Source organism: Oryzias latipes, chromosome 9 (genome assembly GCF_053564925.1).
Source record: "Oryzias latipes strain Hd-rR chromosome 9, Olatipes_Hd-rR_3.1".
NCBI lineage: Eukaryota > Metazoa > Chordata > Actinopteri > Beloniformes > Adrianichthyidae > Oryzias > Oryzias latipes.
Window position 1 is genome coordinate 33684025 of NC_136245.1, and position 11956 is coordinate 33695980.

The following is an 11956-nucleotide window of genomic DNA, read 5'->3' on the forward strand; positions in this document are numbered from 1 at the left end:
CTGAATTCTTTTAGTGAACTTTAAATTCCCACTTTATTAAATCATCATTACAACTTTAAAAAGATGGAACATATTTAATATCTTTACTCACTATTTTATTCCAAATGTCTTAACAAAAGCTTTTAAATTCTGCTAATCGTTTCAGATTATCATAACAATCTGAATATTTGTCATTTATCAAAATATAGACACACAACTTTTACTTGTTCAGAGTTAAAATGAAGGTATTTCTATATAATAACAGACGAATTTAATTCTGCATTTTTACTGTACACACAACTGCAATTCTTCTTCATACCACAGGGTGGCAGTGCAATCTTTCAAAACCCAAATTCTATTGGAAAATGTGCTGCAAACTTCCTGTTTGGCTTTAATTTGAGTCCTAAAAATATCAGAAACAAACAAACACCCCTACAGGATCTCATATGTTACCTCCTTAAACAAAAGCTTTTTCAGGTAAATAATGAATTTACAGGTTTGCCTTTCCACCGTTACCTGTTGGTTCAGCCTCATTGTGTGTCACACCTGAACAGCTGATGTCCCAGCTGACTCCTGCTGAAGCCAAATGCAGCTTTTATTTTTGTCAACAAAAAGAACAAAGGCAGCTTTTGCACACAATGCAACTTTGATTTGACGAAAACCAGGCCGTGCCGGGTGCAGGTGACACAAAAAGTAAGGAACCAAAACACGCTCAGAGTGACTGGTCTTCCCAATAGAACGCCACACAGAACAAAGGACTGGGAGAACAGGGGACTGCAGGGACTGGATTACGTGAGTGAGAACATGAACCAGCTCAGCCAGAAGCTGCTACACCCTGCAATACTCAGAACATTTCTCAGGGGTCTTCTCTTTCTTTTCACTCCGTCTTTCCATTGTTTCCTGTTTCCTGCCGTTCCTCTGGCCCCTGGGGGCCGTCCTCGGGTGAAGCCGCCTTCTCACATAGCTCTGATTGCATTGTGTGGGTTTGCTATCGAAGCTCGGTGGAGACAGCCAGATCCAGGTCTGCAGCCTGCAGGCCACAAAACATTCAGGTCAGGCCAAAACCTGAGGAGCAGAGTGTCACTGTGCGGTGGTGACGGCGGCCCTGGAGGCGTTTTAGTGCGCTAAGAACGGAAAAGAGGATAAAAATATGTGTGACTGCATGTTTAAAGCTCAACACTACATTGACTTGAAATCTTATTGATGTCCTGCAGCCGTCCTGAACTGAAGGACCACACTGTTTTCCACAATACTTCTTTGAGCAAAGATTTCACCAAAACACTCCTAATTCTAGCTGAAAATGAATTTTGGAAAAGGTGAACAACACCCCACCCGCCATGTCAAACAAACGATCAGGGGTTTCCAGGAAGTTTTGAAATTATTATGGGATGACCACATGATTTACAGCTGGGTGACATTTGGCGATTTCTAAAATTTTGCGCAGGGTGAGGGAAAGAAAAAAGCTTTAGTTTGAGCGTTCTCCACAAAACATCAGCACAAAACACTCCAAGTTTGTACAACCACAACGGTAGTTTTTGTTGACCTTTGACCTCAGGAAGAGGCTGCCATCCTGAATTTAAAAAAAAAATCCCCTTTGGTATCTTCTACAAAGTCAAAGTCCAACTAGATTTTGATTTATCGCCTCCAAACTCCTTGAGCATCATTGAGAAGCTAAAGACAAACAACTTACTTTAAAATACAAACATATTAGGAATGTGGGCGTGGTTGACAAATAATCTCCGTTGCCAAGGAAATCCTAAAAATGTCTTTTGTCGTTTCTTCTAAAAATAACATCGACCTGTTCGTCGCCCCCAGGTGACCAAAAAATAAAATGGTTGCTATGGAGATGAAACCAACAGAAAAGCTTAAAAGTAAATAAAATAATTTGTTACATGCAGCCTTGACCAGGGGGGAAAAGCCAGCACCTGCGGACAACTCCCCTCGCTGCTTTCATTTAAGTTTTTATAGGTTTGTTGATATTTGCTCAAATTTGAACTCCCATTTGAAAAGGTCAATAAAGATAATAATTTTTTTGTGGGATCAATAAAGTTTTATACAACACAAACTTTATAGTTTTCATAAATTACATTTAAACTACAGGTATTTCCTAATTTCAATAAGTAACAACAGGAAATTGCTGCTCCTCATCTGTTTTTTTCACTCATCTGTACACGGTGTCCTGTTGCGTCTGGAGAGACCGGACCGCCCTTGGCTCCGCCCCCTCTCCAGGACTCACCTGTGAAAGCTGTTGCAGCTGCAAACACAGTCGCTCCCATCCCCTGACAGAGCAGGACGGACTCACAGAAACTCGGACCCGCCTGTAAGTCCTCTTTTGACTTTTTATCACGCGTCAAATTGTTTTTTTAAGAAAATGACTGTGTGTGTTTAAGCTGAAAAAAGTGGAGGAAAACCTTAAATATTTTAGTATTTTAAGGTTTAAAAAAAAAATAAATACACAAATATATTTTAGTAACGATGATAAATAAAGTTGTATTTTGAGACATCAATAGATTCACCAGCTTTGGAAAAGTTTCTGTGTGACTTCAGTCTTCTTAGAAAATATGCAAAGATTTTTTTTAAAAAGTAATGCAAAAAAGAAGGAGTGATAAGAAAGACATGTTGCCGTCGCAAAAGAGCCTTAAATAAATAAAAAAAAAGACAAATACAAAGAGAGGACTGTGTTTGTATGTTTTTGTCTTTACTATCCTGCATCCCTGCAGCGGACACCATGGCCTCCACGCTCTCCGTGCGCAGCTACTCCTTGCGCCAACCTGGCTTGTCCAGCGTTTCCATAAGGGACGGGGGGCGAGGCCTCCGCGCTAAGACCCCCATGTCCCAGCTGTCCAGCCCCCTGTCCCGCTCGCTCTCGGTGGGCAACGGCCTCAACGTCCTGGGCTCCCCCACCTTCTCCAGAAACGGTCTGGGCGCCAGCGAGAAGGAGACCATGCAGGTCCTGAACGACCGCCTGGCCAACTACCTGCACAAGGTGCGTTCGCTGGAGAGGTCCAACGCCGAGCTGGAGATGAAGATCAACCAGCTCATGCTGGAGAGGACCCCAAAGGGCCACGACATCGAGAGCATGATGGCGCAGGCGCACGCCATCGGGCAAGAGGTCAGGCAGCACACGACAGACCGACCTTCACGGAGTTTCATCCAAAACAGAACGAGTGTCACTGTGATGTTCCCGCACAGGTGAGGAAGAAGTCTCTGGAGAACGCCCGGATCATGCTGGAGATCGATAACGCCAGGCTGGCCGCCGATGATTTCAGGGTCAAGTGAGTGTCACAGACTTTTTTTTTTTACCTGCCTGTGACTGTTCACACAGGAGCGCCAGACTGCTGAGCCGTGTGGATAAATGACCTTTCTGTCGGCTGGTGAAATCCGAGACGCAGTCCCACGCTGCTCAGGGGCGGAATATCCGCAGACCGCTGAGCGGGAAGTGATGGATCGTCCGGGTCAGGAAGACATCGTCCATCTCTGATGCTGAGAGGAGAATGTCAGATGAAACGTCAGAAACTGCTGACGTGTTTGACGTTGGGATGGTGGAATGTTTCTCAGGCTCGTGTGAAAACCACTTGAATTTATCAGCTGAGACAAACTGATCAGCAGTTTGCACTAAATACAAACATTAAGGCTAATTTTCATCCCCTTAGACTTTAAAAACGTGTTTTTAAGAGATATTATCTGTCATTGGGTTGTGAATCTCTGCCTAAATACATCGCATAAGCACTATGCAAAATAAGAATTTGATTAAATATTAACTTTTTATCTTTAATTTACAAGGAAAATCCTATTATGTGGTCATAAAAAAAACTTTCCCCACAACAATCACCAAAAAGGGGGGAACTTTTCATTGGAAAATTTTGAATAAATATAAGACAAAACTAAGGGAAATGTGTTTATTTTCTTTACCTGATAAAACTCAAGGAAAGACTGTGAAGGAAAGTAGAAACTCTGCCCTGTTTTCCTCTGCAGATGGGAAGCCGAGGCGGCTCTTTGTCAGTCAGTGGAGAGAGACTGTCAGGCCCTGAAAAGAGCAAAGTCAGACCACGACCAGATCGTCGGAACGCTGCGAGGAGACTTGGACAGTCTGAAAGAGGAACTCTACTTCCTCAAGAAGAATCACGAGGAGGTATTTGTCCTCATATCTCAAGGGTATTCATAAGAAAATACCCTTTTTTTTTAAATGGTGGGGCAAAAACTGAATCTTAAGGAAGTAAAAGCTTATTTTGTGGCCTGGAAAAAAATCTTATCAAGAAATAATCTTGGTTTAAGAAAACCTGTTTTTAGTGACTAACATTTTTCTTAATAAACTGAGAATTTTTGGTAATACTATGCAATACTACCCCATTGGCAGATTTCATTTTTCTTAATTAAAAAAAAAGAATTCAAATGTGAAGAATTTCGGTTGGCTGTTTTTGCAGCGTGAGCAGCTTCCTCCCACATAGCCAAACTAACGTCCCATCAGTGTGTTGACAGACAGCAGCAGCGTGTCGGTATTTACACACTCTGTCACAAGGGTTGCTATTATCACAAACATGATGAGGTCACAGCACGGACACGCCCTTCGTCTTTACAGCAGGCTTCAAGGGAAGCATGGAGACGCGCGTCTCCATCCGGCACCAGAGTGTTTGGACAGTGAGGCGTGTTGACCAGGACATGTCTGTGGCTCACTTCAACTCACCTTTAACAAGTTATAGCATCCCACCCACACCGGTGACGCTGGCGGAGGTGGAGAAACACATCTTACAAAGCAAAGTGTTGTGGGATGCAATGTAAAAGTGCTCTTTAATTTTTCTAGAAGAATAATCAGGAAATTTTGTTGTTACCTACCACCTCACTGCCCCATTATTACGCCCTTTTTACCTGCCCTCATTGGCTAGGAGGCTTCCTTCAGGTACTTACCTTCTTCTTCTACCCTTACTGGAGCTGCATGTGACAAACTTTTTTTTTTTTAAATGACAGCTTTTTCATAGTTTTATCTCCATAGCAACCATTTTATTTTTTGCTTGCCTGGAGATGACGAACCGGTCAATGTCATTTTTTTTCAATTCAAGATGCTGGCCTCTCCCTGAGGTCAAAGATCAATGAAACTTCAGTGGTGGTTGTATGTAGACTTTACCATGTCCAAAGTTGGTGTGAGCACATTTTGGTGAGTTTTTGAGTTCGTGGTGGGACAAAAGTATCACTCAAAAGCTCAGTGAGAAAGAAGAATTGAGAAAAGAATCTGGTCCTTCATTCCGGGACGGCTGCAGGACAGAAATATTCCACAAATGTCTTTTCTCCCAAGTATGCGCAGTGGTTAGCGCTCTTGCCTCACAGCAAGGGTCAAGTCCCGGCTGGGGGACCTGAACCAGAATACCAATGGGGGACCTTTCTGAGTGGAGTTTGCATGTTCTCCCCGTGTATGCGTGGGTTCTCTGGATCTCTGGCTTCCTCCCACTGTCCAAAAACATGCTTCATAGGTTCATTGGTTCATCTAAATTATCCACAGATATGAAAGTGAGAGTGCATGGGTGTGTGATTGTGGCCCTGCAACAGACTGGCGACATATCCAGGGTGTCCCCTGGCTTCGCCAACGAGTGGCTGAGATAGGCTCCAGCAGCCCTGTGACCCCGAAAGCCACGAAACGTGGTGATTGAATGTTTTGAAATTAATCAATGTCTTGTTGTTTTTTTGTCCAAATTCTCTTTTCCTCTTTTTGTTTGTAGTTTTATCACATTCACATTTTGCTCTTCTAGCCCTTGTTCTATCCTATGGGGTCCAGATGACCCCATTCTTGCATTGACATGTTCTCCCTACCATGACACAGGTAAAGGTAAAGAGTATTTCATGTAATCCATGGACACCATTGAAGATCACAAATCAAGGTTTAGCGCACTGTCTAGTGGGTCCAGATGACCCCACTCCCAATATTAGAGTGCCTAGGATAGCACAAGGGTTAATTTAGGTTTGTGTTCATTCATGAAAGGACGACCTGCCTTATTTCTGCTACATTTGGGCCCAAAAACCGACATTTCTTCAAAAACTTTTAAAATAATGTGAGTTTCTCAATAAAAAGAGTAGAAAAACCCAACGTAGTTTTTCTCGGAGGTGATTAAAACCCCCAAAAAGCCTTGGATATCCTGATAACTCTGCAGGAAGTAGCTCTAAAACACCTCAGTGTGGAAAACAGGACTCAATGACTAATGGATCTTTAGATTATCCATAACCCTCAAAAATGTTCCATGTCTCATGAACAAACGTCACCGTCGATCACAGTCTGGAAATTGGTTTCACATACGCATCCATCGTCAGATGATCAGACGGCCTTTAAGAACGTTAAGTTCTGGTTTGCTGCAGCTCATCCGATGCCTCTTCAGCTGGAAAAAATCACGTCCTTTGTCTGAAATTAGAGCTCCATTGTTTCCATAATAGCAGTCTGTGATCATCCCTGCATCACCGCCCTTCTGAAACCCCCTCAGCCTCACTGAGACGTTGCTTTGGTAAAATGAGACGAATCAAGTCAACGAGTCAGAAGTGTTGGGCTCAGGCGACTGTGGCCTCCACAGGTTTAACCAGGAAAGATGCTCCAACAGTAAACACTTTGTTCTTATGGCTGCAGGAGATGAACTCCCTGAAGTCCCACCTTGCTAACGAGCAGGTGAAAGTGGAAGTGGATGTGACTCAGGGGCCTGACCTGGGGGCCATCATGGCTGAACTGAGGGTCCAGTATGAGGGCATCACTCGCAAGAACAAGGAGGATGCTGAGACTTGGTACCTCAAAAAGGTTGGCATCATCCCGGCTGCTGTTCCCTTTTTGTTAGGGACTCTGTTTGGTGATTTAAGAGAGACTTTTGGTGTCCACAGGTAGATGCAGTTCAGTCTGAGGTCAAAGAAAACAATGAGGCGCTGCGCTGCGCCCAGACCGAGCTCAGCGAGAGGCGGCGCTTCCTGCAGGCTCTGGAGGTGGAGCTCGACAGTGTCCGCAGACAGGTAAAACTAGCATTAGCGATGCAACAAAAGTGTTGAACAACATCAGGGATGTCCAGATTGCAGCTCAGACGAGTAAAACAAAGATGCTCAAGGATCCATTTATCTAAAAGTGAATGCATCCCAATGGAGCGGAGCAGAAAGCTTGTGGCCCCATCTTTTACTTAACAACTTTTCCAACTGCAGAAATCATAGTAGTAGGTTTAGGGGCTGTTATCTGGACTTGGTTTTTAAGTTAAAAGACGTTTCACCTCTCATCCAAAAGGCTTTGTCAATTCTGAATTAGCTGGCAGAAGAGTTGGTTTCCATGTGCTCGTGGGGGAGGAGTCAGACCTGAAACTGGATGGTATGGTTGCTGGTCGTTAGTAGTCCTTTGTCCTCAGCTGGGGTTGGGGAGCCAGTGACTCCCTCCCCAGACTGGTCATCTCTTTCAGCTGTTAACGACCCAGGTGGAACTGATTCGGTTTGTTTGGGTTTCAGAACACTGCTGTAGATGGATGGAAGAATAAACCTGAGACCATCATTCTTTTTCAGAGAAGGTTGATCTTTCTTGACAAAGATGGCTTCTAACTTTAAAAACTAAATCCAGATAACAGCCCCTAAACCTACTACTATGATGGAGTCAACCTGGATGAATGAGTCTTTATAGACAACTGCAGAAATGCAATTTTGAGCTTGATTTTATCCATACATGTCCTTTATAATCAGAAAATGCTACAAGAAGCTTTTAAAAACACAATTTTCACTGGTGTGAGTCTTTAACGTCTCGCACATTTGGAAGCACCGCACAACTCCCCAAAAACGGTATCAGACTTACTCCAGGATTCCCACAGATTTGCAAAAATACAAACCAGCAAGCGGAATAAATAAATGAATTAAGTTTATATGTGATAAGAAAACTGTCTTATCTCATCCATAAGTCATATTAGTGCCACACGCGTCCAGTCAAAAATGTGGAAGAGCTGCTTTTGTGTCTGACCTTTTTATAACTAACGAATATGCTTTTACTATTGTACATTTTTTCTAGACTTCTCTCTTTGTCTTTTTTTTATCTTGGCAACGGATGTGTCATTGTGTTAGTGTACTTTTACCTAATCTATCGCATCATCTAAATAAGTTGCATTTGCGAGCGCCTACAAACCTTATTGAATCACTCCAATTGTCGTTGTCTTCCATATTTCAATTTTTAGATGTTTTCTTTAAAAGACAAACATTGATTAAATATGTGATATTTTTTGTCATTTTCAATCCTCGCATGTTTACCTAACCCTCATAATAACCTTTAAAAATATTTAATTGACCATACCTTAAAAAAAAACCGGGAGGATTCTAAAAGTACGTAAACAATTATTCATACTTGATTTTTAGTTTAAGAAATGCGTTCATGAATAGTATCCTTATGATGGAAATAAACAGAAGTTGTACAGTGAATAAAGTGTCATCTGCAAAGATTGGCACTTTGCCGGAGTTTCTGAACCAAATGAGTTCTGATTCCACTGCAGCTGCTGACACGATCTGAACGCTTCAACAGGTCGGCGTGTTGGAGGGAAACCTGGGGGAGACGGGGCACAAATACACAGTGGAGATGGACCACCTTCAGACCAACTTGATGCAGCTGGAAGACGAGCTTTCTCAGCTGCGTTTGGACATGCAACGAAACAAAACCGACTACGAACAACTGCTGCGCATCAAGCAGAACCTGGAAATGGAGATCGCCACCTACAGGAGGCTGCTGGAGGGGGAGGAAATGTGAGAGCAGCACTGTGCAGCAGTTGAAGACTAATTTTTATATTTGCAGGCCAAACCCCATAGAGCAGTCCTCTTTGGGATTCCCTGGGCTTACCTACATCCATCAGTGTCAGAAATCCGTTTTCCAGAGATATAAACTTTAAAAATGAAAGGAAAATGTTCAGTCTATTGGTGCTCAAACTCTAAAACCACCCAGAGCTGCAGGGGGATTGAATGAAATGTGTCTGTACACACTATCAATAGACATTTGCTGTAATTTGTTTATTTCTGTGCTTTGATTCCAACTCATGAAACAATGTTTTGCAGGGTGAAAGAAAAACCTCCGCCTCCCAAAAGTAAGTCTGAATTTTGATGTTTTATAAATCATCCGAGCTTTGGTGAACTTCTTCGTCTGGCAACGACACGATGCTGTTCCAGCAGCAATAACTCTGGTTTCCTGTCGTGTCACAGAGGAGCCCGACGTCAGGACCAGGAAGATTGTGAAGGTAGTCACTCAGACCATGATCAATGGAAAGGTGGTGGGTGAGTCCAGCGAGGTGGAGCAGATTGAAGAGGACAAAAATTGAGCCGCAGATTGCAGAAGTGAAGAAGACGTGAAGCCCCGGTGTTTGTGAAACTCCTCCTCTTGATTAGTCTTTGACAGCATGTTCAGAATGGAAGTGTGCTCTAAGGGCAGTTTGTCGGATTCTGCATTGCTACATTTTTGCCGGTTGACCTGTCCATTTAAAACTTTTCAATAAAGATTTCAAAACTTTTAAACAGTTCCCAGTTTTTATTTAAAAAAACAAAACAAAAAAAAAATTCAGTAAATCAACTGCTTTCAAGTTGATTTAAATTGAAGTTTAATTATTCACACATTAAAACTGTGAAGGGGCGGAGCTAAAACATAATTTTATTTCTTTTTTTTTGTTTTTGCAATCCTTGAAGAAGCTTGTGTTGATGAGTTGTTGATCTTTTATCTTTAAAAAGTTTTACTTTTTTTATTTATCTTGGAATTTAAGAAAATTTTAATGTCATTTGATAGACTTTCAGTTTATAATTTAAAACAACTTTACTTCAAACAAACTTGTTTGGAGAACCTTAAGTTTTGCTCATTTTTGGCCATTTTTACTGCAAAAGTCATCTGAATATTTTTTTTCTGTCTTATTATTTACAATGAGAACTGAGCGTGATAATAATAAATGTACTAAATTTTATTTTAGGTTTTGTGTGCGGTCAACTGTTGGGTTAGCAGCATCAGAATAATTGTAATATGTAAAGTTAAAAAAAAGGGAGAAACGGACAAAAACAAAGATCTTTATCACGATCACTTTTTTTAAAAATCTAAACCTATTAAAATGGTTTTTACATTTTTCAAATGTGAAATTTTCAGTCTCATTGTTTTAGAATCTTCAAACACCGTCTTCCTTGTCTGTTTTTCTTTAGTGAATGTGAACCAAACTGTAACTTCTCTATTACTAATGTGTAGTTAAAGTAGTAAAAAAATGAAAAGTCTCAGAAATAAATCTGAACCTGTAATGACGTTTATTACAAAGAAACCAAATGCAATTTTTACGTATTTTAGTTTCTGATGTCTGTGGGTTTGGACATAAATATTTAGTGGAAAAGGATTTTTTTATTTTAAACTGATCTTTTTTTCACTGTAAAAGCATTTAAATTAATTTTTAAGTTGTGAGGAAGTCATCACACTGCAGTGGTTTTGAGTGATAAAAAGAAACATAAGAACCTGAGAATTAGTCAACGTTTTTCACCTCTGCTTTTAAAAGCATAACAAATTAAATGTCAAAAAAAAAGTTATTTTATATATAAAATAACCAGATTTACACTGAGATAAAGAGCTTATCTCACAAATGTTAAAAAAGTACATTTAATTTCAAATGAAACTGAACGTCTGTGCTTTGCATGTAAAACACACAAAAGGTTCACAAGCTCTTTATGTTGCAGCAGCTTTTGTACGAAAGCTTCAATGAAAACATGGAAATGTCATCTGGAATATTGTAAAGCGGCACAACATGATAGTTGCTCCTGTGAGTAAAGGTGAAACTGTTGGAGCGAGTTACAGACCGCAGGACAAAGACCCAGAGGCAAAGAACGACTGCTGGAAATCAGGACAAAGATTTTCTGTTCTTCCTTCAGAACCAACCTGTTCTGGGCGTCAACGGCTTTTCTTTGACAGTGAAAGTCTCTTTTAAACCATGAAACTCAATCATGTTCTGACTGTGTGTTTGCAATCAAGTTGCCGTTTGGGGATTTTGGACACTTTGTGTTTTGTGTTACCCAACTTTTCTTTTAAAAAGCAGATGTAAAAGTTCTAGAGAGATAATTACATCCCTTCAACGCTGCTATTATTAAGACTATTTGATCCTTGCAAAGATTTCAAACCTTCTTTTTAGACATTCAAGATATTTTACAGGTTTGAAGTTGTTTTAACTTACCTGTGTATTCCCCAAACACACAGGACGGCTTTGTACCGGTGGGAAGGAAGCGCAAAAAGGCAAAGCTCCCCGTTCGTAACAGGTTCTCCTCCCTCAGCGACACACGCGCTCAAGCGTCAACTCTGGTCATTGGCTCTTCTATAGTTAGACATGTGGAGCTTCCAGCGGCTACAGTTAGGTGTTGTCCGGGGGCCAGAGTTGATGACATCCAGGGAAACCTTAGGATGTTGGCCCACAGTACGTCCAGGATCCCCCAAAGTCCCCCCAAGTTATAATAACTATCAGACCCTTCAGGGAAAGAAGGTGGTTTGGCAGTGATACCACAGTATAGCTTACTTCTTAGCATTAAAGTCAAACATGTTTATAACTCCTTTGAAAGCGTCATATTATCTATGAATCTCAGTTTTAGGACCCATCCTGTTTATGATTTACATTCTTCGCTTAGGAAACATGATCAGGAAATATGAATTTTCACTGTTATGCAGATGATACGCAGTTGTATTTATCCATTAAACCTGACCAGAATAACAGAAACTTAATGCATCCATCAGAGACATCAAGACCTAGATGACAATTAATTATATAATTACAATTTATTGTCTCTGAGTCGTCTCGAGCCCCCAGCCGTCCCCCCACCCATCTAGCTCATCTGCTGGACTAAATAAACATGTAGTTGTAGAGTTAGATAAGCTAATTCTCTCTAAGAGTTCTGGTACAACGCCTGTCCGTCCTGGGGGAGTATCCCTCCTTTATGTGGACACCCCCGAGGTTTCTTCTTTTTTTCCCCAGAATCTGTTTTTTAGGAGTTTTTCCTTCATGAG

At 41.3% G+C, this 11956-nt stretch overlaps 1 protein-coding gene across 1 annotated transcript; it reads left to right on the forward strand.

Annotated features, from left to right (window-relative positions):
- Positions 1-2157: 2157 nt before the first annotated feature.
- krt1-c5 (keratin, type 1, gene c5) lies at positions 2158-9459 on the forward strand. Its single transcript, XM_023958191.2, has 9 exons — positions 2158-2299; positions 2700-3091; positions 3172-3254; positions 3955-4111; positions 6584-6748; positions 6829-6954; positions 8483-8700; positions 9007-9035; positions 9151-9459. Exons 2-9 carry the CDS (start codon positions 2708-2710, stop codon positions 9264-9266), a joined length of 1278 nt encoding a protein of 425 aa, XP_023813959.1. The 5' UTR covers positions 2158-2299; positions 2700-2707; the 3' UTR covers positions 9267-9459.
- Positions 9460-11956: the final 2497 nt, after the last annotated feature.